The 21,630-nt window shown below is 42.8% G+C and overlaps 1 protein-coding gene across 1 annotated transcript in view; it reads right to left on the minus strand.

The window, feature by feature from the left end:
• GALNT10 (polypeptide N-acetylgalactosaminyltransferase 10) overlaps positions 1-21,630 on the minus strand; it is a 132,012-nt gene that overhangs the window by 6,540 nt on the left and 103,842 nt on the right. The window contains exons 8-11 of the mRNA XM_038415015.2: positions 12,613-12,720; positions 7,526-7,747; positions 6,352-6,468; positions 4,167-4,316 (exon numbers count right to left, since the gene is read on the minus strand). Coding sequence (XP_038270943.1) covers positions 4,167-4,316; positions 6,352-6,468; positions 7,526-7,747; positions 12,613-12,720 — 597 coding nt within the window. The remainder of the gene's footprint in view (positions 1-4,166; positions 4,317-6,351; positions 6,469-7,525; positions 7,748-12,612; positions 12,721-21,630) is intronic.

Consider the following 21,630-nt stretch of genomic DNA (forward strand, 5'->3'; position numbering starts at 1 on the left):
TCTAGGTAACAAAATGGAGGAACTAGAGCTACTGGTGCAGGAAGTGAAACCAGATATCATAGGGATAACAGAAACATGGTGGAATAGTAGTCATGACTGGACTACAGGTATTGAAGGGTATGTGCTCTTTAGGAAAGACAGAAACAAAGGTAAAGGGGGTGGAGTAGCATTGTATATCAATGATGAGGTAGAATGTAAAGAAATAAGAAGCGATGCAATGGATAAGACAGAGTCTGTCTGGGCAAAAATTACATTGGGGAAGAAAACTAGTAAAGCCTCTCCTACGATAGTGCTTGGGGTGTGCTATAGACCTCCGGGATCTAATTTGGATATGGATAGAGCCCTTTTTAATGTCTTTAATAAAGTAAATACTAATGGAAACTGCGTGATCATGGGAGACTTTAACTTCCCAGATTTAGACTGGAGGACCAGTGCTAGTAATAATAATAGGGCTCAGATTTTTCTAGATGCGATAGCTGATGGATTCCTTCATCAAGTAGTTGCTGAACCGACTAGAGGGGATGCCATTTTAGATTTAATTTTGGTGAGTAGCGAGGACCTCATAGAAGAAATGGTTGTAGGGGACAATCTTGGCTCAAGTGATCATGAGCTAATTCAGTTCAAACTAAATGGTAGGATTAACAAAAATAAATCTGCAACTAGGGTTTTTGATTTCAAAAGGGCTGACTTTCAAAAATTAAGGAAATTAGTTAGGGAAGTGGATTGGACTGAAGAACTTATGGATCTAAAGGTAGAGGAGGCTTGGGATTACTTTAAATCAAAACTGCAGAAGCTATCGGAAGCCTGTATCCCAAGAAAGGGGAAAAAATTCATAGGAAGGAGTTGTAGACCAAGCTGGATGAGCAAGCATCTTAGAGAGGTGATTAAGAAGAAGCAGAAAGCATACAGGGAGTGGAAGATGGGAGGGATCAGCAAGGAAAGCTACCTAATTGAGGTCAGAACATGTAGGGATAAAGTGAGACAGGCTAAAAGTCGAGTAGAGTTGGACCTTGCAAAGGGAATTAAAACCAATAGTAAAAGGTTCTATAGCCATATAAATAAGAAGAAAACTAAGAAGGAAGAAGTGGGGCTGCTTAACACTGAGGATGGAGTGGAGGTTAAAGATAATCTAGGCATGGCCCAATATCTAAACAAATACTTTGCCTCAGTCTTTAATAAGGCTAAAGAGGATCTTGGGGATAATGGTAGCATGACAAATGGGAAGGAGGATATAGAGGTAGATATTACCATATCAGAGGTAGAAGCGAAACTGAAACAGCTTAATGGGACTAAATCGGGGGGCCCAGATAATCTTCATCCAAGAATATTAAAGGAATTGGCACCTGAAATTGCAAGCCCATTAGCAAGAATTTTTAATGAATCTGTAAACTCAGGAATAGTACCGAATGATTGGAGAATTGCTAATATAGTTCCTATTTTTAAGAAAGGAAAAAAAAGTGATCCGGGTAACTACAGGCCAGTTAGTTTGACATCTGTAGTATGCAAGGTCCTGGAAAAAATTTTGAAGGAGAAATTAGTTAAGGACATTGAAGTCAATGGTAAATGGGACAAAATACAACATGGTTTTACAAAAGGTAGATCGTGCCAAACCAACCTAATCTCCTTTTTTCAAAAAGGAACAGATTTTTTAGATAAAGGAAATGCAGTGGATCTAATCTAGCTAGATTTCAGTAAGGCATTTGATACCGTGCCACATGGGGAATTATTAGTTAAATTGGAGAAGATGGGGATCAATATGAACATCAAAAGGTGGATAAGGAATTGGTTAAAGGGGAGACTGCAACGGGTCCTACTGAAAGGCGAACTGTCAGGTTGGAGGGAGGTTACCATTGGAGTTCCTCAGGGATCGGTTTTGGGACCAATCTTATTTAATCTTTTTGTTACTGACCTTGGCACAAAAAGTGGGAGTGCGCTAATAAAGTTTGCAGATGATACAAAGCTGGGAGGTATTGCCAATTCGGAGAAGGATCGGGATATTATACAGGAGGATCTGGATGACCTTGTAAACTGGAGTAATAGTAATAGGATGAAATTTAATAGTGAGAAGTGTAAGGTTATGCATTTAGGGATTAATAACAAGAATTTTAGTTATAAGTTGGGGACGCATCAATTAGAAGTAACGGAAGAGGAGAAGGACTTTGGAGTATTGGTTGATCATAGGATGACTATGAGCTGCCAATGTGATATGGCTGTGAAAAAAGCTAATGCGGTTTTGGGATGTATCAGGAGAGGCATTTCCAGTAGGGATAAGGAGGTTTTAGTACCGTTATACAAGGCACTGGTGAGACCTCACCTAGAATACTGTGTGCAGTTCTGGTCTCCCATGTTTAAAAAGGATGAATTGAAACTGGAACAGGTACAGAGAAGGGCTACTAGGATGATCCGAGGAATGGAAAACTTGTCTTATGAAAGGAGACTTAAGGAGCTTGGCTTGTTTAGCCTAACTAAAAGAAGGTTGAGGGGAGATATGATTGCTCTCTATAAATATATCAGAGGGATAAATACAGGAGAGGGAGAGGAATTATTTCAGCTCAGCACCAATGTGGACACAAGAACAAATGGGTATAAACTGGCCACCAGGAAGTTTAGACTTGAAATCAGACGAAGGTTTTTAACCATCACAGGAGTGAAGTTTTGGAATAGCCTTCCAAGGGAAGCAGTGGGGGCAAAAGATCTATCTGGCTTTAAGATTCTACTCGATAAGTTTATGGAGGAGATGGTATGATGGGATAATGGGATTTTGGTAAGTAATTGATCTTTAAATATTCAGGGTAAATAGGCCAAATCCCCTGAGATGGGATATTAGATGGATGGGATCTGAGTTACTATAGAAAATTCTTTCCTGGGTATCTGGCTGGTGAATCTTGCCCATATGCTCAGGGTTTAGCTGATTGCCATATTTGGGGTCGGGAAGGAATTTTCCTCCAGGGCAGATTGGAGAGGCCCTGGAGGTTTTTCGCCTTCCTCTGTAGCATGGGGCATGGTTGACTGGAGGGAGGCTTCTCTGCTCCTTGAAGTTTTGAACCATGATTTAAGGACTTCAATAGCTCAGACATGGGTGAGGTTTTTCATAAGAGTGGGTGGGTGAGATTCTGTGGCCTGTGCTGTGCAGGAGGTCGGACTAGATGATCAGAATGGTCCCTTCTGACCTTAGTATCTATGAATCTAGATTCTTCAGTCTGCAGGCTCATGCTCTGCTGCTTACCCTCCAGTCATACTGGGCATACAGATGGGGGGTGGGAGGGTTTGTGGGATATGAGCATTCGAAATAAAAATGTCTTCACCTGCTGTCACACAAACATTGCTTGTAGAGAATTAGTAAGTCACATCCGCTCATGGGAGGGGCATCCACATTATTAAACATCAACCTGACAAGCTCTAGTACAACTCTGTAAACAGATTGTGCATGGCAGGTATGGCATTACTCCACAGCCAGAGGGCTGTGGGTGGAAGCTGCAGCTAGTTTAACAGAGGGTCTCCTCGCTTGCTCTCTCGTTGGCATCACACTTAATGCTGTTCCTTCCCATTTCTAAATGAAGATGCAGGGAGCCTGCTCCATCTGATAAGGGCACATTAAGGGGAAACTAGGAGCAAGTGGGGCAGGATTGATGGCAGCCTGACTGAAACCAGTCTGCAATCAGGCAAGAACAGAAGTTGGTCTTACGCTGCCTCTCCTATATCCAAGTACTGGGCTCATGTACAAGCCCACATTGAACCAGATGCAGAGCTGGTGCAAGCAGAAGCAGTTTCATGGAAGTCACTGGAGTGATGCTGCTTATGCCACCAATGAAATGTGGTTCTTGTGCCAAGACTATGACACAAAGTGCAACCTTGGGCAGGCTCCGCAGAACAAACTTGAGAAGCAGGCTGCTTTTGCTGTTTCCTCTAGCTAGTGGTTATTATAACCTCTTCTTACTCATGAGCAGTTCAAGAAGTCCTTTTCCATTCAGGTAGTGAAAAAAGATATGCCTACCCCATCTTGCCCATGCTGCTTTTATTAATGCTAAATGACAATGGATTCCTGTAAATTCTCTTGTCACAGCTACATGAATCATAAGAGACCACCACATGAGTCATGTTATGACAAGTGATCTCAGGTGTTCATGGAATGATGTGGCACATCATCATTAAGTAAACACACTCACTTTCCTGTATCTCCACAGCTGGTTCCCCTTCATTCCGTGACAGTCATAGAGGGTCACAGGGCTGCTGTGGGAAATGGCATCCAAACAGAACTTCTTGGTGTGCTGAGGGTCCCCAGGACGGATATCTTCCCGCCAGCTGAAGGTGAATACCTGCCAGGACAAACATGATCCTCTTAGAATGGGATGAATGAGAGCGAATGAAAAGAAGCCATCCAGATTCAAGAGCTGAAATTCTTCTGTTTCTTCACAGGGTGCAGCACTGCTCAGCTAGACAGCACTTGTCCGGGGAAGGCAAGTCAAGAACTCTTAGAAACAAGCCACTTCCACAGTCTAGTGGCTCCTCGGTTTGGTATGTGGATCTCTCAGTGGGAGTATTAAGCTTATAACTAACTCACTGATTAGAACACTTGACAGTGCAGAGGGTAGAATCAGCAAAGAGCTACAAGACACCTTGTTAATAATGGTTCTGTGATCTGCCCAGGTAGCCTGCACAGTGCCTCAGGGAATCTAAGATCAAGCCCTGTGCTCCCCAGGCCACATGGGGCTCCCTAGGGTCAGCATGAGCCACCCAGTGGGAAGATACAGAGGCTTCAAGACTGAGCTTGGTAAGTTTATGGAAGGAACAGTATGATAAAACTGTCTACAGTGGCACATAGCCAATATGCGACTGCTAACAGCAAATATCTCTAATGGCCAGTGATGGGACACTAGCTGGGAAGGGTGTGAAAGGATCCTCCGGGGTGCAGCCTGGGGCTGTGGGACTGCTGTGCCCCCTTAACTCTCTCCAGCCTCGGCTCTCTCTCACAATGCCTTGCTAGTGACCAGCAGCAAACCCCTCCAGGTGCTGTGATCACTCATCACAACAGCATGTGATCCCCACATCCAGCTAGACTGCATGAATGCTCCCAGTGCCACTCATGAATCACCCAGAGAAAAGTAACAGAGCCAAATCCCCCAGCTCCCAGCACTCTACTCCAGGAATATACTATCTTGCACTGCTCAAGATGGGCGGTGCAAATTTAAATATTTGGTTCACCAGTTCAACAATGGAAAGTGGACATATACCAGCCTTTGTCAAACCTGAGCAGATTTACCACACTTTTCATACAAACTCACTGGTAAAGATAAACAAATTTATTGACTATAAATGGTAGATTAAGTGATAGGCAAAAAGTCAGTTACCAAAAGAAAAAAATATAAGCCCACAGTCTAAACACTCAACCTATTAGACAGAGCAGCAACTAGATTAAGCAGTTTTTCTCACCCCACTGTATTTTGCAGTCCTTAATATACAGGTTTGTTCCTTAAACCTGGGCCAATCTCCTGTGTTGGAGTCTTGTCTTTTTGGACTGAATTGCACAGTAAATTGATTTAATTTCCAGTTTTCCTGCATCAAAATTCATATGCAACAGATCTTTATCTTCTAATACTAATCCATTTCCCTGAAGAGTTATGTATTGCTCCATAATAGATACACTGTGTTCTTGATCTTTCCTCAACTTGGCTGCTACATTTTAAGACTAACTAATATTTCCCCTGCCCTCCTTGTTACAATAAAGCTGTCATTTCTAGCACCTAATGCATCAGGAGGGTGAATTTATAGCCCAGCCAGGTTAAGCTCTCTCCCCAGCAATGATTGGGATGTTAATCATGCATTTGCTTCCTGTCAGAGGAACGATAGTAAATGTTTATTGAATGTGCTTGCAGGTTCCTCATTATGTATGGTGTTCCTCTTTATCGCTTCTTTCAGCAGATTCTTTGAAGTTAATATTCACTTTGTTACATACCATAGTTGCCTTGTTACTGGTTTCTTTCATTGTTTTGGTATATTCTTTCCATTTGTTATTCTCTTCTGTTCACCTCAACCCTTCACAGACTAAAAGGTAAAAGCTCCACAAGGAGCCTTCCAGGCTCCAGTTCCTTTCCCTCCTGCTATTTGCTTTTATACTAACAATTGCAGTCTACTAGGAACAGCATCAGTACATTTGGTACTTAGGTCAATGGGTAACAGACCACATTTCACTCACCTGGCACAGCATTGTGCCTCATTACCCAGCAAGTTGAAGCCACTGTGACATAGTTAGGTCCTAATTTAGATCATAGCCAAGGTGTTTATTTTTAAATGTTGCTTTTCCTCACCATGATCATTTTAAAAATGAATGTGTTATGAGAAAGACTCGATTACCTGTATGTTGTTCCAAGCTGCCTCTCCTCTGCCTTTCACACAGGTTTCCAGCCTCAATGGGGAGCCCAGAGTTACGTGTTTTGTATCTGCACATAGACCAGTTCCTATATTACGGATCTGCAATATTAAATTGTTAATTAGTTACGTTACACTTTTGTTGAAGTGACAGCCAAGAGGCAGAATGATTTAAGAAGTTACCTCAAATGGTAGCTATTAGTACAAAGGTACAATTGAGCTGACATTGTTACAGCTGGAAAGAGGCACACACTTTGTAAGTCAAAATAGGGATGACCTTTTATAGCATAGTAATCTGCTTTAAGTGCCCTGCATTTAACTTAAAAGAAAACATACACCAGAGGATGGCAGAGCCTGTGACAGGGGGTCCCCAGTATACATCGGAAGTTGCATTCCTGAAAAGGGCGACTGATATGGGGGCATTTTCCCCCATAAAAAAATAATGGCCCCCTGCCCCCCCATCACCTCTGCCCCTTCCCTCCCAGCGCCTCCTGAATGCCAGGGAAGCACCCAAAGAAAAGCCACGCAAAAGGTGAAGCGACAGATGTGGATCGGGACCAACGTGAATCCGAACATGTTCCCCTATGGATGAGTGATGGATACGCAAAATGACAGGTAAGCAGGAGACACATACTGGGGACCCCTTGTATTTAATAATAATTAGGGGAACAAGCCTTAAACACGTATGGGTTTCTTATCCCCCCTAGGCTAGACATTTTACAATGAGGAGGAGGATGAGAAAGAAGCTAACTGACTGGTCCGAGATCTCACAGGACATCTGGGTTTTATTTTTATTTTGATTCTTACTTCCCCAACCCACATCCTATTCACTGGATTATGCTGCCTCCCCTAAAACATGGTGCATTAATTGCAATCTTATAGAACAAGCCAGCATACAATTTCTTTTTATGATCGTGTGCTAATCTCTCAGCCAAAGGGTCTGCTCTGTTCCTGAGCAGGCCAGTACAATGAAACACATAGGAATTCTGATCTCTGAAGCATTCAGCGCAGAATCTTTATGAATAAAGATGTAATGTCTGTTCATAGGAATGGAGCTAATAGGCATCAGGGCTCATGATTAGTTCTATTATAACAATCCAAAATAGCCTGGTAGATCTTTCTGGCTTGTCAACCCTAGCAGTTTATTAAATGAACTCACCTCTCCCCAGGCAGCTGCTGGGGGCTCCACTGGTGGGTAGAATTTTGGCAAGTCCCAAGCTACCTCACTCATGAACCATTTGAAGTTCTTGCAGTTGAGATTGTTGCGAAGTTCCTTCTGAGCAGTCACATCCCCCGCAGAGAGATGCCGATATTCAGGTCTACGCTGGTAAATGTACTCTGCGTATTCATCCATCCACACTTCAGCCACACGCTTCAAGTTCTACATAGGTAGCAGGCACATGTGGAAGGAATGAGGGGGAAAAATGTACATGAAAAACTGTGTCCATTCAACCTCTGCATTAGAATTCAGAGCAGGTCTCATGTTTTTGCTTAGAAAGGATTTCCATTAACACAGGCGCTCTCTCGGGCTGCTAGGAGCAAGGTAATTTTTAGTGTTATTCTCTATTTCCAGGGGAGTTATAGGAAAAGGTATGTTTGGTTGATGTCAAAAGAGAATCCTTGGTGATTGGCCATTACTTGTGGTTCCTTGTGGCTGTGGAAATAGCACTTAGCCAGAACTTGTTTTAAATACAAGTCAGAGCAGAGACAGCGATTGTAAATACCACTGGACACTGAGGTCTGAGATGACAACTTCCCATTCCTCCTCCTCTGATCCATCCTGCCACATCCTTTGTGAATGACAACTGCAGCACCCAGTTTTGGAAAGCATCCTTCTACAGAATTCTCTCCTTTCCACTGTTAATCTCTTTTATATACAAAACTAAGAGAAACTTAACACTGAGGCACAGTAAGTGGGAGAGTATACACACTAGAGATGCAGTCCCTTCAGAACATCCCCCACTGTTTGCTTCCTGTTAACCATACAGGTATCACAGGTTTCCCTCTGACCAAGTCACTTATAAAAACAATAGCAAAGCCTCTCATAGGCTAACTCTGCTTCTGTACTGTCTCTAAAATGGGACTCAAGTCTTCATTTGGGAGGAAAAACTCAGACATACTGATAAAAATATCAAGCAGGTAATGACAGGTTACAGAGTAGCAGCCGTGTTAGCCTGTATTCGCAAAAAGAAAAGGAGTACTTGTGGCACCTTAGAGACTAACACATTTATTAGAGCATAAGCTTTCATGAGCTACAGCTCCCTTCATAGGATGCATTCAGTGGAAAAAACATCTGATGAAGTGAGCTGTAGCTCACGAAAGCTTATGTTCAAGCAGGTAATGGCACACACTGAATTTTAGTTTCAATATGTTACTAAACCAGCAATTTAATCATTTCAGTGCAAGTAGTTAGCTAACATTAAATCCACAATGTAGCTATACACAGCTTCTTGACTGCTACATCCAGCTGTGCTGCCTAACAGCGAGTACAATATGTCATTAGCTCCCTGACTACTGCCTGGCAACATTAGGCTCTCACTGGAATAAACTCGCTGGACTGCCAAGCACAACAAGTACACCTGACGTACCAATTTCAATGGAATGCACAACTGGCAGCAATGCATTTGCCATGGCAGATTAGAAGCAAAAACAGCTTCTAGTTTCTGCAGTTCAAAAACTGCAAGCAAGTGACCTTCTCATCCAGCTCCAAATACAGTCCAACACACCCCCTTCCCGAGCTGTCACTTTATGATCACTGATATGATCTGATGTAACTAAATGTAAACCTTAGCCTAAATGTTCTCCAAGTCTGGTGATTCCAAGGTTTCCAGCCCCACACCAGCCTTCCCCCAATGCCCTCTGACATCCTGGAGGAGTTAACAAGGAATCAGAGGATTCTAACATTACAGGGGAGATGAACAGAAGAACACTGCATCTCTCTCTGAGGTCATTACTTTGTCACAGTAATACATTCTAAATATATAATTAGGGCACAGTCTCGTTCAAGAAAGATATTTTCTGACCCTCTGATCTAGACATATAGCCAGGTAGGAAAACTGTTTCTTGGTTTAGTTTTGTATCCTTTCTGTTTCTATTATCTTTTCCCACCAGAGGGCGCTACTACCCTTTTTCAATTTACTTGGAACCAGAGGTAGAAAACGGCAGCATACAAGTGAGCTGTAGCTCACGAAAGCTTATGCTCTAATAAATTTGTTAGTCTCTAAGGTGCCACAAGTACTCCTTTTCTTTTTGCGAATACAGACTAACACGGCTGCTACTCTGAAACCAGTGCTAAGGACGTAATCATCTCTCTTTCTCAACTACAATACTGAAGAAATTTGACTGGACAGGCCTTTCCTATAACTTACTCCTCCAGTACAGTGTGAGGTATGAGGATGAAGGGGCTCTCTTTTCTTTTACTATTAATTATGGAAGTTTTACTAGGTTTGCAAATCTTTGCCATGTAAATATCAAACACAAAAACAATCATTACAACATTGTTTGCAATGTTGTAGCTGTGTTGGTGCCAGGATATTGGAGACACAAGGTGGGTGAGATGATATCTTTTATTGGATCAACTTCTGGTGGTGAACGAGACAGAGTTAAAACACAGCTCTTCTTCACCTCTGGGAAAGTTACGTAGTGTCACAGCTAGATACAAGGTGACAAATTATTTAGCATAGGAGGGAAAAGTGATGTAGGAGACCATTTAAGAGGAAGCAGGCAATTAACACTTCTGTAGTCACAGGACAAAGGAGGTTAGTCATGAAACGGGTATTTCTGATAGCCTGATTTTATGAATTCAAGTTCCCAGGCTCGTCTTTTGTAGGTGATCTCCTATAACTGAAGATATGTTAATTGCCCACTTCCTCTTCAATGGTCTCCTGAAACGTGTTTTACTCTTTACGCTAAATAAACTGTATTTAGCTGTGATACACTGAATACCTTTCCCAGACTTAAAGAAAAGGAGTACTTGTGGCACCTTAGAGACTAACGAATTTATTTGAGCATAAGCTTTCGTGAGCTACAGCTCACTTCATTGGATGAGCTCTGTGTAATCTCAAAAGCTTGTTTTTCACAAACAAAGTTCCTCACACACCTTGTGACTCCTCATCCTGGGACCAAGACGGCTACATTACCACTGCAAAAAAACCTGAGTGTCAGCCAGTCCCATGCAAGGGTGCCCTAGAAATACCTCTTCTGCTTTCTTTCAGTTAGTAACACTGGTGCCCATGCTGTCCTGTCTCCTTATCTCAGTCACAGATAATGCCTCTTGTGTTTATTCTGGTGATCAAATTCCTGGGCTTCGCTAAGCCCTTCTCCAGAAGCATCAAATGTGAACACTTCCCAATTTCCACAGCATGAAACAGGTTGCATGTTTTACAGTAAGTCCAAATACTCCGCAGTTGCCATCTGCATGATTAATGTCTGTGCTTCCCTCCTGCCACCCCGCCTCCTACGTTAGCAGCACAGTTCTGATTTACGTTTCACCGTTGGCCCCCGCTGCAGGTGCTCAGCGTAGGGCGCAGCTGCAAAGGGGTTGCATCTGACTATGTTGCTAGTTTTATTGCTCAAATTAGCACTTATTGTGAGCCTTCACTGCTTATTCTGAGCATGTATTCAGGCAACTCTCCAGCAGCTCACACGTTTGCCCACAGTGAAACAGGCCAGGCATTCTACTGCTTTCTCTTAAGTCAGGGCAGAATACTTAATTCTGGAGGGGCTCGGGTTTGGATAAAGGGCAGCCTCTTTCCCATCTCCCACTCCTTTGAAAGGCAGACTTGATCTCAGTCTATCACCTAGCATTGCGGTCTCTATTCATCCCTGGCTACCAAATGAAGCCTGGATCAGGCAGCAAACCAGTTTTCTACCAAACACCAGCAGGAAGGTGGAAAACACCCAAAACGGGATTACTGGACACGGCTGTTGTCGCTATGTCAAATATTCCAGACGGGGGGAAGGGTCCCCACCGATAATGACTGCTGCAGTAGGGGAGTGCTTTGTGCAGAGTCGCTCACAATTCCAGAGTTCTTTTTGCTATCTTAATCCCCTCTAGAGAAGCAAGTTGCAGCTTTGGTGGTGGCTGATGCTCACAGTAAGTGGGGCTGAGATCTACTCATTTGCTCTTTCCTGTTGCTTCCTTTGCTCTTACCTCCTTCTTCCTATACAGAGAACTCCCTGATCTGTCCACTGCCTCCTTTCTCTGCCACCTGCCTCAGAGACAGCTACCCACTCTCCTCTCCACCCACTTGTCCCTTATTTCCTTATTCCCCTTCTAGATAGTAGAAGGGTGGCTTGCTCCATGATGCAATGTACTTCTCTGGTAGAGTGTCCTTGTTTGGTGAAGGTGTTTTTAACTGTGTTGAAGTGTAAATCCTGGATTTTCTCCTGGGAGCATATTCAGTGGTATCTGCACGTGAACCTGTAGATATATCTCCACTGCTATGATGATCAATATTCTGCACAACATGCCCTTCAAGATTCATGGGTCCTACACATGCCTATCAAAGCATGTGGTGCACTTCATCCAGTGCACTGAACGCCTAAGTAGCAACTATGTCGGTGAAACAAAGCAATCACTAAGCTTGGGTGAACTCTCACAGAAAAATGATAAGTATTGACCCATGGGAGATATGATGTTTATCACAAAATGATCACACCATATCTGACCTCTCAGTCCTCATCTTCAAAGGAAACCTGCACACCATCTTCATAAGACGAGCCTAGGAGTTTACAGTAATTATACTGGAATAGCATAATGAGATCCCTTTATTTAAACGGAGTATTACCATATTACAGAATGAGAACACCCATGACATGCTGAGGCTGAAAAGTCTTTATCATTGAAGCAGCACAATCACCATCCTGTACCACACTGCCTAGAATGTCTTCTAAGCTATCATGACGTGTAAAATTTCAATGATAAAAGCATACAGTACCTTTTACTGGGATTGTATTGCCGACAGCCAGCCAAGCACACAGCCCCATAACTCCAAATGCCCTGAGAATTTTGGTCAAGATCCAGAGTAGCTTCTGGTTACGATTAGATTTCCTCTCTGTTGGAGGGTGCAGGGGAGAATGAATGTACCTTGCCGCAACAGAGGGACAAATTTGCTAAGCCAGTAGGTCTTTTCCCATCTCTAATCATGATACAAGATAGGGAGAGTTGAGGCTTGTGGAGTCCTCAACATGCCTGTCCCTGGGCCTCTAAAGTTGCAAAGGAAGGTTATTTAGAAAAACACTTACCCTTGCCAGGCTGACTCCTGTTGGAACCTTGTAAGGAACGTATTTCCTGTAGATATGACCCACTCGGGAGCAAGGGATGTCCTCCATGCGACCCCCACACATCCACACCTGTAGAATGGCAGAGAGGGACAGATACACAATCGGAATTCACTTCAGTTGAAAAGCAAAACATGTTCAATATAGGAAAATTTACAGAAGCTTTGTACTTTAAAGACTGATTCAGCCTGTCCCTGAAATACTAACTTCAAACCTGACTGTTGGCTGCTCAGTTGGGCATCTTTTAGTTTAGCCAAAAGATTAGCATATTGGCTGTAGAGATGCTCTTTAGATCCTTGGCCATCGGGTGGGAAGAAGCAAAGGACTCTTTCTGAACAGCACAGTTCTGACACAGGATTATTTCCCAAGTTAAAGTGGAATGGTGTATTATTGCGCACAGGGATTAAAAATTGGATCCCCATGCCAAATCCTGTGCTCTGCGTCAGGCAAGAGCTCCAAAAGTAACTTGGGGGTGGGTGGGGGGGGGGGGAACACTATAGCTCAGATCATGTGCTACACAAACACTCTTGATGGACTTATTCACAAACCTGCCTAAGCTTCAAACCAGAAAATACTGCCTCCCCTGCTTTTGGCCTGTCGCTGGGTATCAGAGCAAAGTCTAGGTCTAGGAGATCAATGCTATGCTTTTAATGCAGAGACACACTCCTAGCTTCTGCAGCCCTCCAATTAGTGGAAGTCCCTGTCTGGTGAAAACAATTACATTTAAAAAAAGGAAGAGAAAGTCAATGGAATAGAGCATTAGTTGCAGAATAATGACCTGATGCCTGATTAGTGTCAAGGTGAGGCCAAGAAGTTTGTTTTCCATGTAGAGACATTGATTCTGCGCCATCATCCTTCAACATCTTTGTTTTATACCTAGATTAATGCGGATGTAATCTTTTTGCCTGACTAAGTGAATAAAATAGAGTGAATGCTGCTCTCTGTACCAGTGAGTAAATGCATTCCAGTAGGTTTAAGGAATACATTTAGGAGCTTCAGCCAATCAGAGAACATCTAATCTATAAGTTAAAAATAGGATATTGCACTTTAAGAGGACTGGCTTCTGACTCAGTTGGCTTTTTTTTTTTTTAATGAAAATAAAGTACTTGTCTTAGCAAAGGAGGGGCAGACAAACATTTAACTACCTGACGGAGGCTCCATTAGGTAGATTCCTGGTTCCTATTGATCTTCAAACAGCTTCTTCTATTTTCTCCTGCTTACATTTAGTAGGACACACTTGACATTGTCTTGCCCTTGATTTGATACCCAAATCCCCCCTCAGTACCCAAAAGCACTATATGTGAGATATATAAATATTACAAGATGGTGACCACTGGCCTGCAACTAAGGCAGCGTTATTGGTCCACGCCATCATCATGGTTAATTTGGACTCTTGCAATTCACTGTACAGTGAGTTTAATCAACAGCTTCATGCATAGAAGGCAATTCATTAATATTCTATGGCTACAATATTAAATATTTAGTAAGGGAATGAAATATTTGGCCAAGGCTGCTGCATAATTACTAGTTATAACACCAAGGTCCTTTGGAGTTTCATCTCTATCTGCTGGCCCCTAGCCATTTAATAATCATTGTCATTTCCTGTGTGTAGCTTAATGAAGTTTCATCTCTTCATATTATCACAGTTTCCCGAGACCAGAATTCCACTATCCCAGAATACTTTAATCAAATGTTTGTCATTGTAAAGAATACAAAAAAGGAATTTTGACTGAAACTCTGGTCTATGGATTTTTGTTCCTTAGTAGTTTTTAATTAGTTATATCTTGAGAGGACAGGATAGTTACTACAGATGAAGAAAGTCTGTACTCCATTTAACTTTTGGTGTGCTTTTAGTTGTCCTTTCCACTGGTACTATTAGAGTGGTGCTCCTTACTCTAACTCCTGTGCGATACAAGTTACATTAGTGGCAGGTTGCAGCAGTGGCTGGGATAGGATTTCACTGCTCAGATATATCAGAATTTCTATTGACCAAGGGACAAATTATTCAGTATTATACAGTGATATTTTAAGCCCACATAATGCAGATCTGCAAAGGGCTTTAGCAGCTCTGCAAGGCTTTTGGGGCAGAAGCAAGGATGGCTGTAGAAGCAGCGAGAGAAACCTGGAGTTTTACGAGTTACACAGACTATCTGCACTGGGAGGAGGACTGCAGAGTCTTCGGAGCCAGGGAAAGCCTGCAGAGCTTTAGTGATCAATAAGGCTGAAGAATCCACTAAGGCCAGGAAATAATGGCACCTTGCTTCTACCTAAGGCACTGCTCCTGTGGGAGGTTACACCAGCTGTGCTCTTCCTCATCCCACAGCATTAGCATTGCATGCAGATAAAAGGATTGCCTGAACACAAGTTTAAAATGTATAAGCAGTCTCTCCCACCCCCAGCAGCGTAGTCGAGGATAAACTCAAGTAAATGAGTTTATCCACTTCTCATTTAGGGAATATGGAATTTAATTTAGATTAGCTTACCCACTTTAAAAAAAAAAAGTACTACACCCCTGTTCCCCCTCCATTGACTCATTCTTCTGCCTCATCATTTCATGCCCTACATTCACTCATCTCCTTTCCACCTCACAGCTTCTCCTGCCTCACCTTCACCATGTGTGGGAGATATGAAAGGGAAAAAGGAAAAAAGAGCAAGTGAGCAAAGTGCATGTGCTCTAGAGCCTCCAAGACACCACCATCCTTGGACTCCTAAAACAGGTCACCCACGCAGCAACAACAGTAATATAAAGTTTCTCCAGCTGGACAGAAGACTGCATCCCATCTTGTCAGACTCAGGTCTGGCCACAGTAGATTGTTATAACACATCATATATGTGGGTGAATCCACAGATTCTAAGGAACCTCCATTGGTTCAGAATACAGCTGCCACCTTATAACATGCAGATTGACAGGAGCACATCACTTTAGGGCTTGGATCCATGCACTATCTGCCCATGAGCTGCCAAGTCCTGGTCTTAATCTTCAAGACTCTCAGTGCTCTGGGATCAAGCTATCCAAAGACTCTTTTCCCTTCTGGGACCACGGACTCAGGCACTGTGCAGTCAGTAGGAATAAGATCAGCTGCCATGGAACACCCTTGCTAGATGAGCTAAGGCAGGCCATAGATTTACAATTTTTGGATAGCGCTCAGATACTATGGGGGAGGGGGGGACATGGTGTGAGAACCTACACAGAACAGAGAAATAGGGTTAGACTGAACAAGCATAGTCATTCTGAGCTCTTACATAGCACTTTTCATCAGTAGATCTCAAAGCACTTGACGGGTTTAAAGTATCAATATCATTGGATGTAAGAAGTCACCTGGCATCAGAGAAGATTACAGTCACAGTAGAAGACATCATTACAAAAGATCCCAAGAGGAGATAGACTATTAAGCCAAGTAAATTGCTGAAAGAACAGAGAACATAAAGATGGTAATTTCTATATCCACTTTTTGGACCACAATTTAAAATATTTGGCTGCTTACTGACTTTTGTGCAATTGCAGCACTCTGGGAATAAAGCTGCAAGCTTCGTGAGTCCTACTGACATACCACAAGGAGCTTTCAAATATATCCAGCTCAGCTTTTGGTGCCTTTTAAATATTTCCTCATTCTGTAGGTGACAATGTGGCACTCAAGTAGTACAAATCTAATTTTAAAGCATGCTTCCCATTCATTTTCATTGCTGCTTTGATTTCTTTTATTAGCAAGCTTCTTTGTGTGATGACAGAATTCATTACAGCCTCCATGAAGACAATTACCAGCTCTTATCTATAAAACTGGAGGAAAGGGGGAAAAAAAAGTGTGACATGCATCAGCAAAACATGGCTAACAGAAAGAATTAGAAAGTTAGTACTGAAGGAAAAACATAATCAAGGGTTTGTCAAGTAATAACTGCAGGACAAAAATTAAAAATAGCTGTGTGCCAGCTGAGAGAATGGATGAAATCAATTACCCATGTTAGTTGGTTTTAGGTAAGGAATACAGTTAATCTGTATGCGACATAACACAACACTAAAAATACACCATTTTAAAAAGTGCCGAGACAACTTTCCTTTTCTGTAAGGCAGGACCGTGTGCCTTCACAAGAACGTCTGTCATGATTTGTTGCCTTTTTCCATATTAAAAACATAGCTGGGGTGTTTCTGTGTTTATTCTGAGTAGAGTTGATATAATGTGGAGCTTCCTATCTTCCCTGGCTACCATGACAGTAGATATCAAAGATTCATTTTGATTAGATGAGCTTCAAGGTTCTAGAAGCCATCAGTAAAGGTCCTGGAGGACTACAGATAAAGCCAGTCAGAGGAGCCAGTAACTCATCTGGTGATCTAATCAGATCTCTTTCCAGAATAATGGAAATAAATATTCACAACTACTGCAATCCTGGGTTTTGAAGGAAGGTGGAGTCTGGATTCAGGAGAACTGGGGTGAAATCCTGGCCCCAGTGAAGTCAATGGGAGTTTTGCAACTGACTGCAATGGGGCCAGGATTTCTCACCCCTGGCTGTGTGATCCTAGGCAGATTAACTCTAAAACAGATAATATTATCCCAGTATTCTCTGGCAGACTGTAATGCTTCATTCACCATCTGTAAAGCAGTTTAGAACTTCTGATGGAATATGATAGGGAAACAAAGTAATATTTCACCCCTTCTCCACTATCCTCACATTATGCTAGTACATTCTCTTTCTGCTGCTCCAAGTAGCAATGTCATACAAAATGTTAGGAAAACACAGTACTGTTAGAGCATAATTCCAAACTATTTGGATACACAAAGTCTACAATTTCCAGAGAATGTGCCAGAATGACCACATGCTACACCACGGAGAACTGGGAAGCAGCAAAGGGATCAGCCAGACCTTGGAAAGAAAGCCACCCTTCTACTATCTAGAAGGGGAATAAGGAAAGTAAGGGACAAGTGGGTGGAGAGGAGAGTGGGTAGCTGTCTCTGAGGCAGGTGGCAGAGAAAGGAGGCAGTGGATAGATCAGGGAGTTCTCTGTATAGGAAGAAGGAGGTAAGAGCAAAGGAAGCAACAGGAAAGAGCAAATGAGTAGATCTCAGCCCCACTTACTGTGAGCATCAGCCACCACCAAAGCTGCAACTTGCTTCTCTAGAGGGGATTAAGATAGCAAAAAGAACTCTGGAATTGTGAGAGACTCTGCACAAAGCACTCCCCTACTGCAGCAGTCATTATCGGTGGGGACCCTTCCCCCCATCTGGAGTATTTGACATAGTGACAACAGCCATGTCCAGTAATCCCCTTTTGGGGTGTTTTCCATCTTCTTGCTGGTGTTTGGTAGAAAACTGGTTTGCTGCCTGATCCAGGCTTCATTTGGTAGCCAGGGATGAATAGAGACCGCAATGCTAGGTGATAGACTGAGATCAAGTCTGCCTTTCAAAGGAGTGGGAGATGGGAAAGAGGCTGCCCTTTATCCAAACCCGAGCCCCTCCAGAATTAAGTATTCTGCCCTGACTTAAGAGAAAGCAGTAGAATGCCTGGCCTGTTTCACTGTGGGCAAACGTGTGAGCTGCTGGAGAGTTGCCTGAATACATGCTCAGAATAAGCAGCGAAGGCTCACAATAAGTGCTAATTTGAGCAATAAAACTAGCATCATTGTCAGATGCAACCCCTTTGCAGCTGCGCCCTACGCTGAGCACCTGCAGCGGGGCCAATGGTGAAACGTAAATCAGAACTGTGCTGCTAACGTAGGAGGCGGGGTGGCAGGAGGGAAGCACAGACATTAATCATGCAGATGGCAACTGCGGAGTATTTGGACTTACTGTAAAACATGCAACCTGTTTCATGCTGTGGAAATTGGGAATTTGATGCTTCTGGAGAAGGGCTCCATTCATCACATTTGATGCTTCTGGAGAAGGGTTTAGCGAAGCCCAGCAATTTGTGATCACCAGAATAAACACAAGAGGCATGATCCGTGACTGAGATAAGGAGATAGGACAGCATGGGCACTAGAGTATGGCCATATCTACACTAACGAGGTTACAGCTGCAACTGTTCCGCTGTAAGATCGCTCGTGTAGCCGCTCTATGCAGGTGAAAGCTCTCCCACCGACAATGCTGGCCACATTGACCCTTCTGTCCATGTAACTTGCATCGCTTGAGAGAGTGTGGTTTTTTCACCTCCCTGATGGCGACACAAGTTATACAGACAAAAGTGGTAGTGTAGACGTAGCCTTCCTAACAAAAGGGAAGCAGAAGAGGTATTTCTAGGGCCCTCATCATTGTAGTATCTAGGTTCCCTTGCATGGGAATGGCTGACACTTGTATTATGCAAGTTGGTGCAAGGATACACATTTCTCTCACTGGTGGTGAGTGGGGGAGAAGAACAGAAAAACAGGAAGGGAGAATTTTTAAAAACCAAAACAAAACCAAACCAAAAGCACTTTCCTCTTGGCTACCACAGGAGACTGAATATTGGGATAGACAGATGGCTTACTAGCCTTCATGTGGCAATTCCTGTCTGTTTTAAGAGCTGGAGGAAATCATAGGAAAAGGAAGCCAGCTAGGAGGTCAGTGTGTGATGTTTTGACCGCAAACAGGGATCTGACTGGAATGAGGGGCAATTACTTTCTGCTATTTAAGATTTGTGGTTTTTCCACTATTTATGAACAAAAAGTCCAGCCACCAATGATATTTTTCACCAAACATAAGCACAGAAAATGCCAGTTTCCACTCCCTTTCTCCACTCCCTCAGTTTCCACTCCCTCATTCTACCATCACTGTGTCCATGAGCCTGCTCTGCTATTTAGTATAACACTGGCTTGGTACGTGGTACAGTCAGCTTGAGAGTGGACGAGCTGTGTTACAATCGCTGTGTCTATAAACCCTGAACCCTCCACCTGCACTACTGCTTGGGAGTCACCTACATTGGAATGGACATGAGCAAGCACTCGAAGAAAAAAAGGTTGCTAACCTTCTGTCAAGGTTCCTTCTCCACTCTGTCAGGGGAACAGATGTGGGGACCTGCATGAAAGACCCCCTAAGCTTATTCTTACCAGCTTAGGTTAAAAGCTGCCACCACCTAAGTTTTATACAAAGAACGGGGAAGTGCCCACTTGGAAACGTCTCCCTCCCCTGCCCCCTAACCCTACACCCCCTTTCCTGGGGAAGGCCTGATAAAAATCCTCACCAATTTGCATAGGTGAACACAGACCCAAACCCTTGGATCTTAACAATGAAAAGCAATCAGGTTCTTAAAAGAAGAATTTTAATTAAAGAAAAAGTAAAAGAATTGCCTCTGTAAAATCAGGATGGTAAATACCTTACAGGGTAATCAGATTCAAAACAGAGAATCCCTCGAGGCAAAACCTTAAGTTACAAAAAGACACAAAAACAGGAATATACATCCCATTCAGCACAACTTATTTTATTAGCCATTTAAACAAAACAGAATCTAACGCATATCTAGCTAGATTGCTTACTGACTCTTTACAGGAGTTCTGACCTGCATTCCTGCTCTGGTCCCAGAAAAAGCATCACACAGACAGAGAGACCCTTTGTTTTCCCCCCCCCCCGGCCCCAGCTTTGAAAGTATCTTGTCTCCTCATTGGTCATTGTCGTCAGGTGCCAGCGAGGTTATTTTAGCTTCTTAACCCTTTACAGGTGAAAGGGTTTTTCCTCTGGCCAGGAGGGATTTAAAGGTGTTTACCCTTCCCTTTATATTTATGACACCTTCCATAACTGTTGTCCTTCAAAATGTGTTGCTCATGTCCATTCCAACCCCCCACCCCTGTCGGGGTTAGCCAGCAAGAAGAAACTGAGGGGGCTGCAGGGACCCTTTATACCAGTGCTATTAGCGTGTGACCCCAGGGGGTACCAGTGCCAACCCAACAGATACCACTGAGGGAAAACTTTCTGGCGGCAGTGCTTGGGGCAAGCACATACCTACACTGGAATGGACATATCAGATATTAAATGGTTAAGAACAGATATTACATTTGATCTTAGCTACATAGACCAAAATGCAATATGAACAAGCACTCAAAAGAAGAATTTAACAGATAAAAATAAACAAATCTGTTGAAATTATAAAAATAAAAAGCGAAGTCTGCCAAGCCTAATAATAAGTAATCTGAAGGTAGGTACCTTAGCTTTAAAATCAGGGCCTTAATTATCTGACAAATCTCCTTTTTGCCCAGAAATTTCATAGCTTCAGAATTCTATCTGCATGTCTCTTTATTATGAACAAACCTACTATTCTTGTAATTCCAGCACCATTATTAAATCTATGAGCCATAGATGAATGCATCAATTTATCTTAATTTATGGAATACAATGAGCCTCTTTCAGTTAAAATGAAAGAAAAAAGGGTCTTTGCTAAGATTAGAATATATTTAGCCCTTTATAAATTACCATCTCTGGACTGAAATAAAACACACTGCGTTTCAGAGAGAATAAGCAAACAGATGAATGAAGGAGTCTTGTTTCCTGTAGATCAAGCAGTGTGACTGTCTGCTGCAGCATGAGAGACACAAAGGGATTGCATAGCCATGGTCATCGCTCTTGGAAACCAGCATTTTCAAAAGGGGACCAAGAGAAAGAAGATGAATGCTGCCTCTGCCCTCTCCTGCAGAGATTACACAATTTCATTACACAACACTGAAAGGGATAAATGGATCCAACTAACGGAATCTCCAAGGGGAGATTCCCCCCCCCCAGCAGAGAGGACAAGAGAACTCCAATATGGCTTTATTACTTAGCCTTTTGTAAATAAACAATGGGAGGACAATATCATTTATGATGTGGTAACTGCCAGATGAAGAGAGTCTGATTGGTCTTTAAAAAGCATAAAGTCGTGCAGATTTGTGAAACTACTTGGTGAAAGAAACAAATAAGATATGAATTGGAGCAGGGACTCTGGCTGCCTAAGCTGAACTATGCATTGTTTCATGGTCATTGCGACCATCTGTTGGACCCATACTGATGCCAGCTAGCTTCTTTCAGTAGCACCTAGGACTATAAGAAT

This window comes from Dermochelys coriacea, chromosome 8 (genome assembly GCF_009764565.3).
Source record: "Dermochelys coriacea isolate rDerCor1 chromosome 8, rDerCor1.pri.v4, whole genome shotgun sequence".
In the NCBI taxonomy this organism is placed as follows: Eukaryota; Metazoa; Chordata; order Testudines; family Dermochelyidae; genus Dermochelys; species Dermochelys coriacea.